The sequence below is a fragment of the Numida meleagris genome, chromosome 4 (assembly GCF_002078875.1).
Source record: "Numida meleagris isolate 19003 breed g44 Domestic line chromosome 4, NumMel1.0, whole genome shotgun sequence".
In the NCBI taxonomy this organism is placed as follows: domain Eukaryota; kingdom Metazoa; phylum Chordata; class Aves; order Galliformes; family Numididae; genus Numida; species Numida meleagris.
Window position 1 is genome coordinate 39,179,678 of NC_034412.1, and position 21,689 is coordinate 39,201,366.

Here is a 21,689-nt window from a genome sequence, read left to right on the forward strand (position 1 = left end):
TTAAAAATGAGCAGCTCGTTCACGTTGGGTTTGAATACATAGCAAACATGGGCTTTTGCAAGTCTGCTGTTCCACTGCTTGAGATAAATGAGTCGAGTTAATTTACAGTTTGCTTGGGTTTTACTTTTGTCTTCACAGTACTTGGACTGATACTGCCAATGTGGGCTATTGCTCTAATATCACTCGGCGTATCCTTAGTATTTGCAGTCTTAGTTTGGATTTTTGTATGCCCCTGGATGAAGAGAAAAATAGAAAGTAAGTACTTGCTTGATGAAATGTGAGTGATTTCAAACCGTGGAGAGTTTCATTTCAGAACTGAAGTGCCCTTGAAATGTCATCTAGACTAGTCCTCACCCACAGGCAGGGCGTGCTGAAGCTGTTCCTCATGTATTTATGTAACCTGCTCCTAAAAACCTGCAGTGGAAGAAATTCAAAACCTCTTTAAGCAATCCATTGCAGTGCTTACGCCTTCCAGAGTCTAGCAGAAAAAGGAAAATAAATCCTGGAATATAATCCATTTTATGTTTTGTTAAGGAAATATTTAAGAGAAAAATCTGGCAGAATGATTATCTTCAAGTGACTTCTTTAACTTTACAGTGAGCTGTACTGATTGCAGCTTTTAGTTTTACAGTGTTTTACTTGTTTGCTTTGCTGCTTTCAGCAAATATAGCATTGCAAAATCAGAGAAAAGTTTCGATTTCATTAATTAATGAGCAGCTTGGTGTTTTACTTCAGGTACCTGTGTTGGTGAAGTTAAAGAACGCTCTAGCATTTTCTCAGATGAATTTAACAAAGCTAAGTGTTAGAAATAAATAATGTGCAAGAAATGGAGACAAGCTATTGTATCCACATGGATCTGTTCCATTGATGCAAACGTTGGAAACATAAGCAGTGTGACAGAGAGGTTTAGAATTACAGTCATGTTATTTCTTTAGGCCGGTTAAAGAAAGATGCTGCACTGTCAAGGATATCAGATGAAAGTCTTGATAAAATTCAAGATGAAGAAACACCAGTCTTTAAAGAGCTTCCTGGTGCCAAAGCGTCTGATGAGAGCTCAGTTCCCCTTACTGGCTCAGTAACAGAAGCTGCTGGGGCATCAGATACTATTGCAAATGGAAACCATCCACGTGTACCTTATGGTAAGAAACTAAGACAGCACAGAGGGTTTATCTTCTTGTTTTGATAGCGTGTTTTGCTGCATGTAGGTCTCTATTGTGAATGATAAGTTAGTGTTTGGGATGTTCGGCTCTAATCCCTCTTCACCACTTGTGGAGAAAGATTCTCATTTACAAGTGATATTTTCTAGAGGGAGCTTGAAAACAATTTTGTTTGGTTGCCTGTGCATTTTATGAAAGCAGAACTTACTTTCCTTCCTGCTTTACTTGCTGTTCTTAATGGTATTCCTATCCTTTTAAGCAGTGGAAAAATACAGAGATCATAAACAGCTGATGTATGAAGGTCAAATTCAGCATAAAGATTACTAGCGGGAGATGAAAAGATTTGGGTTTTTGGTTGACGAATGTATGACCATTTGGAGCATGTCCACTAGAAAAATCTCATTGTTTTCTGAACGTATATTCATCAGAGGTATGCTTGTGTGCATAAAGCTCTTTTTGTTCTATGTGGTGGTATCACCCCTCTCCCACCCACTTGGAGTCAGCTGACTCTCAGATCACTTTACTAATGTCTATGCAACCCCTTAATTTGGTAAGTAAATGCCTGAGGTATTCAGCTGATTCTTACAAAATCAAAGAAATCACGGTGGGAAGCTCTTTGAGCATGAGCTTCCACTTCAAAACCAGCTAAAGCAGTTCTGAATATTACACAGTGGTAATCTGAGTTTCTTCAGAAATATTGGCTTAGCTGTGTTTTCTGTTCTACAGCATACATTGATGTTAAATGAATATGGTAGGAATAACTATGTTGATAGAAATAAAATATACAAAATATTTGAATAGCTGTGGAAATATTTTTTGCAGAAGGTGAGCTTTTTGTTTTCTGTTTTGTTAATTATTTTTGAGTTGTGTAAATGTTTTTTAAATATAGGTGTTTTTGAAATGTGACCTCATATTAAGTGTCACATTGCAGGAAGACCACCTTTGCTGACATACTTACACGTATTTGTAGTAAAGAAAACCTCAGAAAAGAGCTTACTTTACAAATAAGGAATTTTTACATAACTGAGTTTTTCAAAGAGCTAGAGGACTTGGGCTTCAAATATCACCTTTGAGTGGCTGGTCCTAAATGACTTAACGCAGGTCCTCCCACGTGTTTGTGGAAGACCCAATGCTGGAACAAAGGTTTGTTTTTTTTTTTAAATATACTTTTGATGCACTCCCAACTTTTGATGGGAGAATTTATTTTGCAGTGGATTAACTCTTCACTCATTCAAAGAATGTATTGCAAATTGGCCTTCTTTGTCCCATACCCTGTGATGGCTTTTTTTTTTAGCCATTTCCTCTTGTTTTTTCATTTTGTGAAGTGAGAGGGGGTTTAAAAAATGCATTTCATAGAAGTAACATCTCTAAATCTCTGCTGTTTTTAGGAAGGGCCTTTTCTATGACGCACACCTCTGTGAAATCCCCCGTCTCTAATGGCACTTTCAGCTTCGATGGCCAGGTGAGGAGTGATGGCCATGTCTATCACACTGTGCACAAAGACTCAGGTTTATACAAAGACTTGCTACACAAAATGCACCTGGACAGGTCCACTGATGAGAAGCCTGCTCAAGAAAACAACTACAAACTGTTACGACGCAACAATAGTTATACCTGTTATACAGCTGCTATTTGTGGCATGCCCGTGCATTCCTCATTTAAGGCAGCAGATACATCGACTCCTGAGGACAGTGAGAAGTTAGTAGGAGACACGGTGTCCTACTCTAAGAAACGAGTTCGCTATGACAGCTACTCCAGCTATTGCAATGCAGTGGCTGAGGCAGAAATTGAGGCGGAGGAGGGTGGAGTAGAAATGAAGTTGGCCTCTGAACTCACAGATCCTAACAGGCCCCCAGAAGATCCTGTGGAAGAAGACAAGGAAGAGAAGGACACGTCTCAGGTCCACCTGCTTTTCCACTTCCTCCAGATCTTAACAGCCTGTTTCGGATCCTTTGCCCATGGAGGGAATGATGTCAGGTAAGAGGGTGAGATCACACAAACCAGCAATTTTATAATGTAAGTGCTTGGAGCAAGGTTTGACAGCTGGTCAGAAAACTTATTTCTGCAGGCAGATGGTAAGCAGCATTGTATTTTGCAAAGATTGTTATGGTGATGTCCACAATGCTTTCCACAAGTTTGGCTGCTAGGTCTATAGTTTGTTTTCTTCTCAATGGTAACATCTTTTCTATTCTCAGGTAAGTAACTGTGTAGTATCTAGGTTAATTCAGTCTTAATTTTGGCAAGCTCTGAAGCACTGAGAGTCCCCCAGAGATTGGTGCCCTGGCATGCTGACCACTCTAAAAACAAACAAGACAGTTGCTGCCCTGCAGAATTCACAGCCTATTTTAACTAGAACAATGGAAACCAACAGCAAGTGACAGGTTTAGACTATTTTTGTAATTAGATGAATTTCATCTCTCATCATATCACATGGCAAAAAGAGGTGTATGAAGAATGATTTTCTTTGGATTGCTGCAGTCTTTATAAAGTTCCTTTTGCTTTGAGTTTTCCAGGCACAAAGAAGGTCAAGGACCATGTCAGGCAGTATACCACTAAATAGCCGAGAAAGTCTAACAAGCCTTGATGTTATTTTGAAGTTTATAAACTATACACACAACTTCTCCACCTGGCACAGCTCTCTTACCAAACTAAAGGGAGCTAACCCTGAGGAGCCCTGGGCATGTTCCTGTGCCTTGTGCAAGGAGATGACATGGGCTGGGGCAAATCTCCTCAATGCTCAGTTAGAAGATTCCCATCTCCTGACATGGCCCTGGTATGCAGGAGTTTTATCCAGAGCTACTATCACTGCTAAATTACTCCTTCTTCTGACAGAGGAAGCCAATGAGTTCATCTCTCAGTCATTTGGCTTAAGCATGTCTGTCTTCAAACCCTGTGGCATTAAGATCATTTTCAAGTAATAAAGAAAAAGGATTATCCTCTGAGAGTCTTACCTCCTGTTTGTATTGACTCAGCTGACAAAATCTCAGAGTTGGGCTTAGAAATTGTTTATCTGCATCTTTTTGCCATCCACTGCCTGGTCATACCCTGTCAGAAAAATACCCTTACAGAGAGAGAGTGTCTCTTTATTCTTTTGCCCGCCTCTCTCCCTGCTTTTTTTTACTCCATGACATACAAGAGTTTTGACCAAAGGACTCGGGAAGTAGGCTCAGGGTGGAGCATTTTATGCCTTCCTCAATTGCTCATCTGCTTACAACATTGCTTCATCTGCACGGACGTGCTGCACCCTGCCCTCTCAGTGGGTGAAGGGTGGTTTGCATGCTTTTCCTATGGGAAAATTGCATATTTTTTCCTTTAGGCTTGGGCTGGACTGCCTATTACCCAGGCCTGCACTGATCCACATGGTAATGTCCCCACAGAGATCCCCTCTGACAGCATGCTCAGAGGGACTGACTGTAGAAGCAGCAGTCCTTTGGGTTAAGCTTGGGCCTTCTTGAGTCCCCTTCTTGCTGAACCCTCACAGTTTTAGATGTGAGTTACTGGTGTCAGTTTCAACATTTGCAACGGGGCTTTACAGCAGTCATAGCTTTCATAGCCCTCCTTAGGCATCTGTGCAAACACTGTCCCACACAGCAAGGAGAACAGCTATTGCTCCTAGCTGTTGTCAGCCACCCAATTTAACTCACAGCTCATCTCAAAAACACTTAAAAACATGTCTCTGCTCTCCCCATCCATCCAGTGTCCTGGGAATTCAGAATAATGCTTTCTGAAGAGCTCTCTTGTCCTCACTCTTGCTACTGCTCTCTTCATTACAGGGATCTGGCTCTGAGATGGATGCCTTCATGCGGTGATGTCTTCCCTCTGGATCAGAGGGCAGCATTGTGACTTTCATGTTTCCCACTGATCAGGACTTGTGCTCAAGCACTCTGGGCAGGAGCAAAGGCTCATGGAGGAGTTTACCCAAGCTCTGGCAGTGGCCAACGGCAGGTGCCAACAGGAAGATCATATGAGGAAGAGCAAACCGTACTAATATTTCTTCTCATGTATTCCTTCTCCCAGCATCTGTAGCTGAGGGGCTGCATGCCTCAGAGCTTTTTGTCTGCAGCTCTGCTTTGATGGCTTTTAATTCATTTACTTTCTGAGTCCTCGTTACTTTCTGAGCCCTTTTTGTTTCTTTGCCCATGCTGAAGATTTGTGGTCTGTTTAACTGTTTCATATATGGGAGCTGTCCTGTTCTTGCTGCACTTTCTGCATCTCTTCCAGGTTGCCTTTTTGAGACTGTAGGGAGAAGAGACATGCCCATGAGGGGTATGGATCTGACAGTTGTATTCCTTGTTTCATTCCCTGCTCCTATTGTAATAACTTGTGAAGCCCCTTTGCCATTTGTAAAGAACTGAAGTGCTATTTGAATAGATTTACTCACCATTTCTGCTTTTCTCTAGCTCTCTTTTCGCTGGTTATTAATCCCTAAGAGAGCCTTTCCTGTCATCTCATGACAGCTTAATTTCTGTAAGGGCCCTTTTTGAGGGACCCTGTCAAAATCCAAGCACACTGCGTTCGTTAGGTCATGCCAAGGAGGCAGCACTTGGCTATGTCAAGGTTTCTCTTGTATCAGATCATCTTGATCTGAGCTTCTAACTTGCATAGCAAATGAATGGCTTTCCTTTGTCCCTTTTCTGGGGAAAGACCATTGCGGGAAGTTTGCACCCTGCAACAGTAAGTACCTGTGCCACTCATTTGTGCTCTCTAAATGATGTCTATAGATATTCCTCAAGGACTGAACTGTTCTTGCAAGCACCGCTTGCCTTTTCTGTCAACAGATGAAGGTAGTAGAAGATGTTAGAAGTGAACTGTAAGGATGCAGTCCATTCAAAAATCAAATTTTGAGTTATCATAGAATCGTAGAATGGTTTGGGTTGAAAGAGACCTTAAAGATGACCTAGTTCCAGCCCTGCTGCCATGGGTAGGGACACTTCCCGCTGTATCAGATTGCTCAAAGCCCCATTCAACCTGGTGCTGACTTGAGTGCTCCACTTCTGGGGCATCCACAGTTTCTCTGGCCAGCATGTTCCAGAGCCTCACCACCCCCTGAATAAAGAATGTATTCATAATGTCTCATCTAAATCTACCGTCTTTAGTCTAAAGCCATTACCCTTTGTCCTATCACTACACTCCCTCATAAAGAATCCTTCCCCAGCTTTCCTGTAGTGCCTTCCCTTTAAGTACCGGTAGGCTGCTATAAAGTCCCCCATTGGTAGTTGGTAGGAGCTGGACAGGATGAAAGAAAAAGTTCAGACCCTGTTTGGTGATGTTCTGTTGTGCCAATAGCATAGTTCCCCCAGAATTCCTTATTTGGACTGGCTTGTTGCCCTGGCAATATCCTTTCCTGAAAATTCTTTTTTTTTTAATGTTTTGCGGATCTGTACTTATTTCTGTCAGTGTGATCCTCCCAAACTTGCTAGCAAGCATGTATTTTTATTAAATGCACTTCATTCCAAGATCTCTTTTAAGCTGAATTCATGTAATTGCAAAGCTGAAGAACAAGCTAGCTTCATTTTGTCAGAGCTGCTAAAAACGCAAGAAGATGGTCATGGGTCTGAGATCTGATTCCAGTTTGCAAATGAATCCATTCTTGCAGATTTACTGAGTTCCAGCTAACTCATGGAAACCAAAGACAAAAATGTTGAGTAGGTAAAATGCTCTGGGGATGCAAATATCTATCCTCGTGTATCCTATTGTGTAGCACAGATATTTAGCCTTTCTGCGTGTCTAGCAGATTTCTGAAGGAATCTAGAAGATTTCTTACTGGGCTTTTGGCTCCTCAGCATATCACATAAAGATCTGCAGAGCTTAGGAGGCAGCGTGTAATTTTAAAAATAAGGCAGCAGAACCTCACTAGTAGCATGGCTTTCTGTCCACATTTCTGTGTGAAAGCAAGCCTTGGCAACCTGTCTTCCACCAAGCTCTGCTATTTTTTTTGTCTGTCTTCCTCATTCCCCTTCCTTCTGCTCATTTTGAGCGCTGCTGCTGCTTCCCCGTTCTTTCTTATCCTTGAATCCTGACATTAAAATCCTGCTGGCTTCTGCATTTGGTTTTAAGCTCCTCGCTTCTATGTTCAGGGCAGCACCTACTTCATCCACAGCTTTTTCTTTGGATTTGCCTTCTCCATTCTCCTTTATTGTCTCAGAGCTGTCCCTCTTCGCATGTTTTCTGTTTATTTTCCATCAGGCTGTTATCCTAGGAGGGACAGGAGCAGATGAGAGGGGCAAAGAGAGGCAAATTAAAAGCTAACACAACAAGTGCAACCTGCTGGTGGTTAAATACAACAAATTACAACATATTTAAAGAAAAGGCAGCAGCATATGGTATGGACTGAGCCATGATACTGCTCTGAAAATCTTGATGGAGTGGTGCCTCGTATGGTTTGGATAGCACTGTAGTGGGCAAAAAACTCATATGTGACTTTCCCTTGTTTCGCTCTGCAGGCCTTTCCCCTGGACCTGGGAGAGTTGAATCAGTAGTTTGCATTTGACTGCGGAACTAACTCAGCATAAGGGTAGCCAGTTTCTTCAGAGCTCACCTCTGCCATTCAGTGTCACAGCAGTACCTATCAGCACAGATAGCGATTGCTATCTCTGGGCACTGTTTGTCACTGGAGTTATGGCCAATGGCCACAGGGATCCTTGCCAAGGCAGCTGTATGTTAAAAGGAGCAGGGAGCCATGGTGACTCCTTATTTGGCTGCTTGCTCTGTTCAGACCATCCCTTCCTGCCGCAGTACTCATACATGTGGTGTTGGGGATGCTGGAGCTCTTCCAGGGCCAGGACTAACTGAGCTGGGCCCAGAGCCTTGTGACATTCTGGTGCACATGGGCTGAATGAAATCTAAAGAATTTAAAATCCCAACATAATGTGTTAGGACAGGCTTTCTGAAAAAATGTTGTTGATGGACTTAATCAGTGGCGCTGAGCGAGCAGGTCGCACTGGCTCAGCATCCGAGCACAAAGGGAGCACGTCAGGTCATTGCAAGGGCAACGGGAGAATAAAAAGGGCAGGATGGAAAAAAAAGCCTGGGCCAGGAGCGTGACATGGGGAGAGCTGCCAGCTTCCTAAACGCTTGTTCAGAGCCAGCTTCCCAGAGAAGCTAGGCTTTGTTGGTCATCAGGAATTATATGCACCTATGGTTGTGCTGGACTGAGCGCATTTCTGTATTTCTGTAAGTACAAGTTTGTTCAGCAGGAATCCCAGTGATCCACAATTCAGTGCCACAACCGCAGCAGCCTGTGGTTACTGTATAGACACAGACAAGGAAAGAGAAACCAAAGCTGTAGGGCTGATGCTGCATAACAAAGCCTGAGTTAGCCCTTTCCCAAAAGCCACAGGAGTCTCAGAGCTATTTCAGAGCTAGAGTAAAAATATACAAAATATTTCTAAAAATTATTTCAGTGTCTTAGAAGCTGAATCACTACCAGATAGGGAATATATTGTTATTCAAAGTGATGTGAGTGAAACTAGGAAACATCTGCTTGCACAAATATAGATGGAGGAAACTTCTCCTTTCCCATCCCTACAGGCTTAACTGGAGTTACGGGTCAGAGCACACCAGCAGCACTGGGACTCACCTTTTCCTCTCTTCTCAGAGTAAATGCAATGAAATGAAAGGAGCAAAGGACCAGAACGTTGTCAGTATCTCACTGCACACAGAGCGCTTAGTGGGATTCAGTTTCCTTGCTGAATAAGCGATCTAGAGGAGCTGTAATGAGGCCAGATTACAAAATGAACACTTCCTATTTCATCCGTGAGAGCTGCAGCCAAGATCACTTAGAATATTTTGGAAGTTGATCTGTCCATTACGATTACTGAGAGCAGCCTGAAATCTGATTTCTTCGGTTTTCAATAGCAGTATGTCCTGAAAGTGCGCCCCGTCTCCTGAGTAGGTTTGGATCTTGTGTCTTGAACTACCCAAGTTAGGTGCCTCTGTAGCTGTCCCATCACTTCCTTGCCACACAGGCCAGTGAGGGAAGTGCAGAAAGAAACTATTATCTCTCCCTTTGCTGGAATCACACAGCACAGGCAATTCTGGGAATGGCTTGTCCCTGCTGGTGGTGCAGCTCAGTGCCATTTGGAGAGAGTCATTTCTTCCCGTGTACCTTTACCAGCCCTGCCTCTCCAAGAGGTAGGAATTGCAGAAATGTGCATTCCTGCGCTGCAGTGAGCGGTGAAGTGTATTTTGTCCTTTCCTGCAGCCTGCATAGATTTATGTTTCAAGGCCACCATTTACAGTGCACAGTGATGATCTACAGGAAGAAGTATGTGGTCTTCATGACTCAAAACACACCCAAAGCTTGCACTTTGTGGGACATAGTTGTGACACACTGTTGTCACACAGTGGTGTGTACACATACCATTGTATTCAATTCTGTAGGTTTTTGGAAGTAGGTTAAAAGCAAGAGCCCTTCCTTGATAATCTGAGATCTCTGGAGATTGGGATGTATTTTTTGCTGTTGGCACACCACACAGGCAAACCTTCCTTGCAGTGTTACTCAGTTGTGTGATGTCTCCAGGCATGACTTCAGTATTGACAAAAATATCATCCCACTTAATTTCCCAGTGGGAAGTTCAGAGGAAAGTTTGCTGTCGTTTGTGAAATTCTGTTTTGGAAAATACCTGAATGAATGGGGAATTTGTAACTGTATGTGTAATACTGGAAGTTCAATATAGATTTCTCAGCTATTTTGCCCATAGTTCAGTTTGAATCAGTGACAGTGTACGCACTAAGCTTCTTCCAGTCAGCCTGAAAAAAATGGCAAAAACAGAATCTGATTTTCAGGTAGCAAAGAATCAAAGCATGGTCATCACATAGTCTGTAGATCACAGGTTATAACAGAAAGCTTAGTCAGAGTCTAGCATTCAATTACAATTAGATTTTCTTTTTGAGCAAATCACTACCCACCCCAAATAAGAAGTAACTAGGAAATAGAGTGTTGCTGGTTCGCAAACTATTATGGCAAGTTGCATGAGGTTTGGTGATTTACAGAGCTCCCAACTGATTTTATCCTTTCACTACTGAAAAAATCTGATGTTTTACTTTAAAAAAAAAAAAAAGTTGTAAAAAAAAAAGTTGTAATCTTTGTTCCTATAGAGAAAGAACTGGACATGTGACCCAAAAGCACATAAAAATCTCTACTTGCGTGCATGTGTGTGCATGTGTGTTTGCATGGCAAACTGGTAATTTCTAAGCCTGTCTCGTGACAGCTGTATGTTTTTTGTTATTGGTGGTAATACTATCTGTCTCTCAGGGGAGAGGCGAAGCCAGCTCTATTTATAGTTCAGATGTACTGTCAAGCGTTGTCTTTCACAACAGCTTTATAAATGCTCTGGGATAGATTCTCAGCTGGCACAAATGAGCAGGAGAAGAGAAGTCATGCCAATTTATGTTAGTTGAGAAAGCCAGAAGATAACCCGGAGGATCAGGAAGCACTTCAGAAATGGTCCAGGCTGCTTGTCTCTGCCACGGTGACACGTGTCTGTGAGTGCAAGTGCTGCTGTAGGTGTCTGCTAGTCCTGAATCGTGCATCTGCAGGCAGCACGCAGCTTGACACCTCTCATGCAGCCAAGGCCAGCAGAAACAGTAAAAACCGGGCATGGAGAGCGTGCTTCATGGCAGACTCAGGAGCTGGGCTTCTCTTGCCATAATGCATTATAAATTCAGCATAAAATTTACTTGCATTGGAATCCTCTTGTGCTCAGTGGAAAAATGTATACTGTGACATAGATACGTAGATATAGGAAACTAAAGTAGCACCCCAATAGGGGCCATGTTGTCTTGGCTTTTAGATGCAAAACTAAGTCATACAGTAATGTGCTCCAAAGCATGCCAGTTGCACAGGAACCTCATGGCAGTTTTACAAGGAGGTAGAAGCAGGTAGGGGTCCAGACCCACTGGGTGACTACCTCGGGCCTTTTTCTTTTTTCTCTTATCTTCTCCCTCTAAACTACTGTGAATAAGACTTTCCCAGATGGGACCTCCAGCACAAATACGCATTGGTTAAGGCAAGTAAAATAGTTGCTATGGGAGGGTAAGAGAAAATCACAACTTCAAAGTACTTGTGAAATGAGTCTTGGCCAAACTCTTGGAAGATTTTAGGTCTGCTTTCCTTCTGATCATATCTTGAGTCAAATGAGACAGAACTGGTGGGAAGTATTTTGCAAACCTCATCCCAGCATAGCCCATATCATGGTTCAACTGCTTAGTCACTCAGCTACAGGGGACATCTGTTCAACACAGAAGGTCTTAAAACAAAGTCTTTAAAGACTTTTTACTGATGTGTTATCTCTCTCTTGCTCTCCTATTGGGACTGGTTGTCTTTTACTGATGAATTCTTCCTAGTCCAACGGATGGCTGGTTGCACATGATAATGGCAATGTCTTGAAGCTGACACATGCTGTACCAAGATCCTAGTCTCACTAGTTTGTGAATCAGATTTGTTCATTGATAACTTTTCGGCAGTTCTGTGGTGGGACAAGGCTGATGGCTTCTTCTAGAGATGTTCCCCACTTGGCACAGGAAGCACTGATACCACAAGTCCCTGGGACTGGACCTGCTGAACAAACCCAGAAGCCGTGCAGGTAGTAGACTGGAGACACCGGCTCCACACCACTGCCAGTTTGCTGCTTGTTGGTAGCCTCTTGCAAGTATTCAGCCTGGGAGATACAGTTGTTCCTAGGAATTGAATGTTTAAGCCACACTGAAAACAATTTACAGAGAGAGGAGAAATGTCCCTGTGGTGTAAGTAGCTACCCAGTGGTGTAGATACCTGGGTATGACAATGCTGTTAATTACCTTTTTGACTTTCTCAATATGCACTGATCCAGTGCTCCTCTGCTTTTTTTCCGTCCAGGGATGGTATCAGAAGTGTTGCCCTCTGTGGTTTGGTATGATTTCCTCTGGTCTGTTTGGCAGCATTATCCACTTTGATCCTCCATAGCTAGGCACAAGTCAGCAGAGTTTTGCCTTGCCCTCTCTTGCCACAATAAAAAAATAAGCTTTTCTTTGAAGATTAGGATTAGTTGATTCACAGAGTTGTAGCATTTGCAAATAATTAAAACTGGATTTTGGTACAAAAGACCATCGTTTTCTGGTGTTGTTTTTGAAACCTTTTCTGTCTTCCCATTTACAGTAGGACTGACAAATATCCATGCATAGTCTCTTCAGAACAGTTGGGAATCAGTGCCTCTGCTTGCTCCAAAGGTACTTGTTATTTTCAACAGGAAGGTTGTCCCCATGTCGTTCGCCATTATAAGAAGGGAAAATTAATTTTCCCTTTACTTGTCAGTGTTTTTGTTGCTTTCATCCACAGCTGCCTTCAGCACCCATTAGTTGAAGGTACCGTGAGTTACCTTTCATGCACAATAAGGCATTAGAACATGAATGTAATTTAATCTGCACCTGCAAAAGGTGGCCAAGAAATTGCAAGTCAACTTAAAAATAATAGAAATGCTTTGTGCATGTATCTTTTCTACCTTCAAGACAAAGCAATTCTTGCATTCAGGCACTGAAGCATGACTGTACTTAGGCATTCACAAAATTCAACAGATCAAATGTATATTTGGGTATTGTATTAGAGCAGAATGTTAAAGTGTATTTGTTAGTGGAAATCACTCTTTATTTAAAGAATATTTAGTTCGTCGTTCCAGTGTCTTCAAACCTACTGGATTTTATTATTCATGTTAGCTCACTAATTTATTTCCAGCACTTTTCTCAAAATCTTTAAGAATTTTTCATTTCTTTTTATACCAGAGAGTGTTTTCAAGTACTTTTTTTTGCCTTGCTGCTTGAGTGTTGTGTATGTTTACAAGGGAAATGCCTTCCTGGTCACTTTGCCCTAGGAGTACTTCTCAGTTTTAGGGCCTGGTTTCTCATGGACCAGGAGAAGGGAAGGAGGTGTTGTGTTTCTCAGATATGCTGTGCTGGCAGTACTGAGGACACTCTTTCTCCTGGCTGTTAGCGTGCAACCCCAAGCACCTCTTCTCCGGTAAAGATGAAAATCAACTAAATGATTGACTGTAGGTTGCAGTGGCTTGCTTTGCTCAACAATTGACGTTAAAAATGTCCCTTGTTCCAACAGTGTGCTTTGGAGCAAGACCAGCAGCTAAACTGAGGCAGGGCGAGCATAGCTGTTGGTACTGCACGTGTCATTCACCACCACCTGCCCTCTGTTATCTCTTTACAAAGATGGGAGCTTCCTGTTCCTATTCAAACTTTTTGAATGACATTGGGCAAGTTTGTGCTGCTCTTCTTTTTGTTGCTTAGACTTAATTACAATGCTGCCTTGCTCTCCATGCTTTTACAGTTTGTGCTAAATGCTACTCAGCAGGGCAAACTCGGTTTTAGTGAAAGAACTGCCAAAAAAAAAAGTAATGTCCAAGTTCTTATCTGCTTTTTAGTATTCAAGCCTCTAAAATATCTGGATGTCAGCTTCTGAGTTTTTCTGATAACTCTCATTTTGAGAAATGTAATGTGTTTTTTCAGAATAAGCATAGTCAGAAGTCTTCCTCCAGGCACTGGAGCGTGAGTAAGGCACCAGTATCAGGGGACATACCTTAAGAGTGGGGACATCAGTGTCACTGAATTTCCATGGATTTCTAGATAGCAGCAGCAGGATAGTGAAATGAGCTTATGCTAGCACACTGTCACCAAGCAGTTCTCTCTGATCCAGCCTCATCTGTTATGCAGTGCATTTGGAGAGAACTTAGTCACCTTCCCAGCTGCATTCTGATCATACCTCTAAAAGTTGCAGGTTATCAGACTAGATAATATCTACATCTTCTCTAAAATTCCCTAGAATTTTTCATTAATTTCCCTCTTTGACAAAAGATCATTTAATACTTGAATTTTACAGATGCAGAGCTCTTGAAGTCATAAACTTCTAGTTAAACTCAGTGTGGTACAGAAAATGCTGTTTTTGTCTCAGAACAGACATGTAAGGTATTACCAACTCTGACATTTCTGGAAATGATTTATTAAAGATGAATTGTTTTCAGCACTTGCTATAGTTATCAGTGGTGAAGTGACATCTGAAAAAGCAATCTGATAAGAGTCCACTGCTGCAGTCTTCGCAAGTGAAGATGTGTGTTGCCTGTAGGGTCAACTCAGAGCAGTTCTGCATGCACTATGAAGAAAAATCATGCACAAAAAATTCCCTTTCAAGGCAATCACCTACATTTTTATAACTTAGGTGATGTTCTGTTTTTTCCAGCAATGCAATCGGTCCCCTTGTCGCACTCTGGCTGATCTATGAACAAGGTGGTGTTATGCAAGAAGCATCAACTCCTGTCTGGCTGCTGTTTTATGGAGGTGTTGGGATCTGCGTGGGTCTCTGGGTCTGGGGCAGAAGAGTTATCCAGACCATGGGTAAAGACCTCACTCCAATTACACCCTCAAGGTAGGTGCTCAGTTGTCATTATGCTGGTTCTTTGTGTGCAAGCCAGTCTGAGAAACTGCTGTGGCAGTACTTTGTTGGCTGGTTTTGCTGTGCTTTAATAATAACCTGGCTTTGATTTCTGCATTTTTCAAAAAATGAGAAAGAAGAGAAAGAAAGGAAGGATGAAAAAAAGAAAGAGAAAGAAAGGGAAAATAAAAAAAATATGTATATACTTGTAAACTAATCCAGAGTGAGTTTGTGGTGTGGAGGCCTACACGAGCAGAGTCTTCTGCTGATGACCTGACTAACACAGCAGAAGGTGTATGTGGAAATGGTGAGGTTACAGTGGCTTTCCTAGTGTTCTTCGGACTATTAAAAACGTATGTATTCATTACAGTAATTTTTGTCCTTGGTACATAGTAGACCTCTACTGGTGCTTAACCAATCACTGATTAGGCATGATTCACTGCAGCATAACATAGCAAAAACTCCTGATGCAATGAGTCATGCCACCGGTTACTGCAGGTGACTAGCCCATACTGTTTCCATTATTCAGCAGTTCCTTGTTTTCTTTATTTGTATGACTAAAATCAGTTGGAGATAAACGGTTGAAGAAGACACAGGTAAGACTTTGGCACACTGCACGTGGTATCAGTCCAAGCTGATGCAAAGAGTGATTGTGAAGTGTTTTCTTATGCTTCCCGCAGTGGATTCACTATTGAGTTGGCTTCGGCGTTCACAGTTGTGGTAGCTTCCAATGTTGGACTTCCTGTCAGTACTACACACTGCAAGGTATGCCTTCGCCGAGTGACTGCAGTCAGGGCAGTCTGGACTATTCATCTTAAACTATGCTGCTCAGATCAGTGGATAATGGCACGTTTTTGCAAGGGAAGTGTGGCAAAGGGAAAACAGCCCTTGAAAAAAAAATGGGATTCCAAATGTTGCACTGACGTTGTCACAGTAAAGCTGTTGCAATTGGGCATGGCAGCCACCAGAGCGTAAACTTCTTTAGCTGTGGTTAAAGAAAAACACTGCTTACCAACACGTGACCTCAATTTAAAGCAAACAATTGCAAGGGCATCTGGCAGTGAAAAGCCTGGTTTCCTCCAAAGGTGCCATTTGAACCTGGTCGTGTAGCGTTTCTCCCTTGTTCAGAGGCTGCGCACCATTCATCATTTATACTTCACTTTCTTGATAAGTGCATGGCATGGGATTTCCTGCATATAACTCTTTTACTACAGGTTTTCCATCTGTCTTTTTTTTATTTCTTCACAGTGGATTTTGCATTGAAGTAATGTGTGCGCTAACGGTACTTGTAGCCTCAAATGTGGGTATTCCAATAAGCTCCACCCATTGCAAGGTATTGGAGTTTGCAGTGACCCCATCAGTAAATCACATCACTAGGACAAACCATAACAAAATACGAGATATACCGATTGCTGCAGATTGCCTTCACTATGCGATGCACCATGCAGACTAAACACCAAAGACCGTATAAAGCAGGTACAGCTGAGCAAAGTCAGCATTACAAGTAATTGCACAAAAGTCTGGAATGTCTTTGATCCTTGCTTAGTCATATTGAACTAATGTAGTCTCCTTAAAATAACATAGGCTTGTAGTTTGTGTGATCCGGGTTACATGTAGTTCAGAGCTGCTTGTATAAAAAAAAAATGCGTTACATCCTTACGCTAATAATTTAATTTCTTTCTTCTGTTAAACCAATTCATCCTCACTTTTGTGCATTATAACACAGAATACAGTCTATGTAATTTGATCTTTTATAAATAAATATATGTACACATATATATATTCTTAAAAAGCCCAGCTTGAAGTATAGGCAAGATTAGTAAGAAGCAGAATTTAATTGTGTCACATGCTATAGGAGGACAGCTGTACAGGGGCTTGTAGACATCACAGAGCATTTGGACATTTGCACTGTGGAAGAACACAGTGGGAATTTGGAGTTTGATTCCCCAGGAAATTGCTGAGTCCAATATCATTTCTGCCTTCCCTTTCTTTCCCACAGACTCCTGGGCACTCAGAGCAGGCTGTATGCATCACCTTCCAGTAGGGCATGGCAAGGACCCGGAAGCCAGAGCTGCCAGGCCCTCTGCTTTGAGATGTACCTCTAAGCCCTAGCAGGGCCAGATCCTATGGGGTTCACTGCTGCACCTGGGGAGCCTTGGAGCCCTCCCAGCTCTGCCAGGGCAGGTTTTTGGGGCTCACTGCTCTGCAGTGAAGCAGGCAGGCAGTGAGAAACTGGGCATGTTCACCAGTGGCACTGAAAGAATCTTAAAATCTTGCAGAATAACCAGAGTTAGTTCAGTTGGCCTTTTCTAGTGAAAACTACTTCTTCAGAAAACTCCCCAGATGCAAAATCATTTATTTCTTTCTGCTGTAGAGTCCTTTGAGCAGTAGCCAAGCCTGGACTGTTCTGAAAGGCTGTTCGCATTTCCCAGTGTTGGCCTAACTGGTTTCTCTGATTCGAGCAGGGAAAAAGTTTGTAACATGCGAGCCACTTGTGAAAATGGTAGCTCCAAAACACCTCCCTTTCGGCTGACTCAAAGTCAAATGCCCAGTGAAGAATTTGCCAGGGAGAATAATGCAGCTTTAATTACCCACACTGTGTGCCTGGAGCACTTCCAGTCAGCCGTCAGAAAAGAGAAAATACACTTTGGTGCAGACAAATAGACCGACTTTAAATGCAAAAGGGAAATTTCTTGGAAGCCATCAACTAATGAGAGGGCTGTGTTATAATGTATTCATTGACTCAACACAGTCAAAGGCTTGGTCTTTTTGAAGGGCAGGGCACATTAACTCTTTAAAAAATGCTTCCATAAAAACAATCAATGTGGTTAAGTCTGCACGTCCTACCTGCAGCTTGCTATGTATGATTAGATAGGTCGTTCTTAATGAGAAGATCTACCTCCTAAGGATTAGGCTGTTCCAGAACATCACACTACTACATCAACTCAGTGTTTCAGTAGAACAAAACTGTGAGATCAATTGGTCAAGGGCCCAGTGAACGCATAAAAGAATGATGATATGTCATTTGCTCCATGGGAAAATGTCTCTCTGACAGCATTGCCAGCTCTTCCATTTTTCCCTTTGGAATTTGCTGCAGACACATCAGAGAAGCAGTTACTATTGAGACAGAAGTGTCTTTTTTTTTTTTTTCCTCCAATCAGTAGAAACATGATTTCACCCGGTCAGCCTTTCTTGAGGTTTAGCGTGGAAAAGCCGGTGTGCTGTGAACGTATGCCTCCCCCTTCTGCTGCCCAGGTAGGCAAGCAGTCAGTGCTGGATCTCACACACAGCGCCTGTTGTTTACTGTAAAATGTGAGATCTACAAACAGGTGCTTCTCAGCTGTAACATACTGAGATAAACAGAGTGCAGGAGGTAGGTGCTTTTTCTGTGCAAAAGCAACTTCGTTGAGGTCACACTGCCAGCTCTATTTTGCTGTTACTACTTAGGGTGTTGTAAACACTCTCTGTGTTGCTATTAATGGAGTTATAGTGGTTTGGGTATTATTTTGATGCACCATTGCACGAGAACAGGAGAGACAAAAGCATTTCTGTATTTCCTGTTGTTCTGCTCTAAGCAGAGCATACTGAAGGCAAACTGCACTGGTTTCAAACCAATCTCGAAGTAGATGTCATCTGAAATTCCACAGATGGTGTAGTTGCCCTACACCAAAGTGTTAGCTACTCTCCTAACCTTTAGTTCATCTGAATAACTATTAATCAACTAAACTTTAATGATGTTTAAAACAAAATACCAATGCCATCATTGCTGATACCTTTTAGATTTCAGGAAGGACGCAGAGATTACTGTACGTAAACTTCAGGCTTGCTCAATAAGCAACACTCCTTGTTGTAGCATGTCACACTGGTGCTAAAAGCATGCAAAATGTAAAGCAGAGCCTAACAGCTGAGCTGTTGATAAAGTACTGTTTCCTTGGATTAGCACTTGAGATGTTCGGAAGCTGGGAGTTCCTCTTAGCTGAGCAAGGTGCTGCCTTTTCTCGAGAGTCCCGCAAGCCATGTACAGACAGGCCTCATGCTCCCCCCAGCTAAGCACAGCCAAGCACATTGTCCAGTCCTGGTGTATTCAGATTAAATATTATCTATCAGTTTCCTTATCAGATCAGGTTAACCTACAGACAAAACAAAACAATCTTTTAGTTTTATTCCCTCAGATACGTACCTCCTGTAAAGCATGGTCCTTCAGGTAATTTCACACAGTCTTGAAGTTGACCTTCAAAGTGTTGGATCCGCTCCTCTGTGAGACCATCTCACGCTCTCTTTAAAGCAAGGCCTTCCAAGTCTCAGAATATCAAGTCTAGTTTTCTTCTGTTCTGTCACAGGAGTGTGTGATTCAGTGATACAAGAGTCATACAGTTGTCAACAAAGCGCTCTTGCCTCTAAAAAGAGATGTTAGGCAGCAGTTAGTAGTTATGTAGTTATTAACAAAGATGTGGATTGGATGTCCCTCTCCTATCAAAGCATTTATGGCTTATTTCCCTGGCTCCACACATCAGTTTCTTGTAGTCTATAGACAGGGACTAATACTCCCATTAAGAAAATGAACACGGAAGGGGAAGCAGGGATGGCATTTTAGCCTGCAGGAGGGGAGCATAAGCCCAGTTGCATCTTGGAGTTTCAGTTCCTCCAGAACTGAATGTTCTTTCCACATTCCTTGCTGCTTTACTGTGTGCTTTGAATAGACATGTGTGAATATACATGGTTTTATTAGTGGCAGAGTGGCCGTAAATAATATGTGGGGTTTACACCCAAGTTCACGAACTGAAAACACATTTGAAGGAATAAAAGATAGACAGATTGTAGCTTTGCCTTTGCTGCAGCATGTTTTATCTCTGAAAACACTAATCTCCTCAGATGCCCTGTTAGTGTCTGTGAGGATATTTTGGCAGTTTACCTGTTCCCCATCCAAAGCCAGGCTTTGGATATTCCTGTAGTTTGCATGCCCCCTAGCAATCAGGCTGATGTATTCAACTGCAGGGAAGATGTTAGCTCCGGGTGCTTTGCTTGGTGGCTGGTCTAGAAAGGCTGACTTTCCTTGGAGGGCTTGACTGAGGCAGTGATCGTCATCAGAAGCTCTGTATCTCAGTGCCCCGGTTTTGAACATCGCCTGGTATCAGCTGACTGGCATTGGTGCGGGCATGGTGCGGGAACTGGGACATACCCCTCACATCTCTCCTTTCTCTCTCTTCCCACGGTCACAAGGTGGGCTCCGTGGTAGCTGTCGGCTGGATCCGCTCCAAAAAAGCTGTTGACTGGCGCCTCTTCCGCAACATCTTCCTGGCTTGGTTTGTGACTGTCCCAGTGGCTGGCTTGTTCAGTGCTGGGGTGATGGCACTGCTGATATATGGCATCCTGCCTTACGTCTGAAGAGCCACAAACAGGGGAAGTAGCCAAGCTAGCATCAAGGGGAGAAGTGTTCCCGTGAAAGGACCGGTTGGACAGAATCCATCTTCCATATCTAACTTCTTATCTACTGTACATAACAATGTGTCATACTGGTGACATGGTGATGTGGTGCCATTTCTTATGTATTAAATAAATATATATGCATATAGTAGGTAACAGTACCTAAGTTATATTATTAGTGGGGTGAAAATAATTGCCTAGAATTTAATATTTAGAAAAAAAATTGTACATAGTGTATCATTTTGGTGGCAATTTTTTAATCTTTTGAAGAGAAGTATGGATTAGGAAATGTTTCTTGTCCATTTGATATAAGAAGCGAGGTACAGGACTGCATAACACATGAATTTTTTTTAAAGCTACTAAGATACTGGAACAAAATGTGCATAAAGTGCTTTTCATAAGATAACTGTTCATATCATATTGATCTTGGTGTATCATAGCATAATGGTTATGGCTTTGTAAATACTTACAAACAGTAACTCTTAAATGGTGCATTTCCCTTATATATTTTGGATAAGAAAGTTTAGGAAGTACCAAAGAAGCAGGGGAATAGCTTGCCAATATTACATTTTTGTCTACACGTGTGGGTGTGTGTTGTGTTTCCTCACCTCTAATTTAACACTGTTTTCACCAAGCTACCAACAGCCAGGCTCTTCCAGTCTTAATGTAACTAAAAACAAAACAAAACAAAAAAGCACACAAAAAAGTTTGTTCTACTTGTTCTTGTTGCTTAGTAGGCAGAACACTGTTGTCCACACTAGCTGGCAGTCCACTGACTTCATTTTGTGAAGTGTCTCACTACCTGCTTTCCAGCTTTCCCTTGAGCCCCAGCCCCATTGCCCTGCTGTCAGTCTCAGTGCCAGCACAGACCATCAGTCTTCTCTGTCTCTGTCCAGTGAGCCATGGCTGCCTGCCCTCTGGTACAGGAGTGGGGCTGCCTGGCGTGGCTGCTGGGCCACAAAACCTGCTTAGCCCCACTTTTGTGGCTGGGGGCTTTGGCTGTTGGTGACCAGCACTCGGGATGTGATTCCTCAAGGCAGCTCAGGGGACTTGACGCAGGAGGTGGTGAGCTAAATCCCTGCACAGCTTCGGGAAGCACATTTGGGTGAAGGTTACTGTTTGGTGGGTGGGAGGCAAAGGACGAGAGGTGTCTGGAAGAGGTTTGGGAATCTCTTACTGTTTAAATGCTGCTAAAATTTTGATAAACGGTCTTGGTACTCCATTGTGACTTTTCCATTGGTCATTCACACTAAATTTATAATAAAAGATAAACAGCCCCAATCACTTTTTACCTTTCGTTTTTTTAAGCGTTCCTCATTTGTGTTAGCCATGCTGGCGAAGGTCACCAAAGCAGGAAAAGCTCACCGGCCCACGCCATCTCCAAGGTGGTATCTGTGCTGCTGACCACAAGCAATGTGTGCTGCTCCCAGGGATATTTGAGATGAATTTGAAAAATTGGAAGGTCTTGGAAAGTTGAACAAAGGAAAGGGAAGTGTGAGGTTCTGTTGGCTTTTGGGGCATCATTTGTGAGCAGGAGGGGAGAATTTAGAAGAGGACACCTGCAAGAATAACTCGCTGGAGGGCGAGGAAGAAACAATGACAGCATTTTGGTATACCATGATATATAAAAAACAATGCATACAGCTCAAAAATCAGAATACGGCCCTAGAGTCAAAACTGCAGCTCTGTACCACAGCCGA

The 21,689-nt window shown here is 42.6% G+C and overlaps 1 protein-coding gene across 5 annotated transcripts in view; it reads left to right on the forward strand.

The window, feature by feature from the left end:
- Positions 1 to 21,270, forward strand: part of SLC20A2 (solute carrier family 20 member 2) — a 58,266-nt gene extending 36,996 nt beyond the window's left edge. For all 5 annotated transcript variants that reach the window (XM_021394243.1, XM_021394242.1, XM_021394244.1 and 2 more), the window contains 6 exons: positions 139 to 255; positions 936 to 1,139; positions 2,546 to 3,134; positions 14,374 to 14,559; positions 15,246 to 15,330; positions 19,786 to 21,270. In XM_021394243.1, coding sequence (XP_021249918.1) covers positions 139 to 255; positions 936 to 1,139; positions 2,546 to 3,134; positions 14,374 to 14,559; positions 15,246 to 15,330; positions 19,786 to 19,950 — 1,346 coding nt within the window. In that variant the 3' untranslated portion in view covers positions 19,951 to 21,270. The remainder of the gene's footprint in view (positions 1 to 138; positions 256 to 935; positions 1,140 to 2,545; positions 3,135 to 14,373; positions 14,560 to 15,245; positions 15,331 to 19,785) is intronic.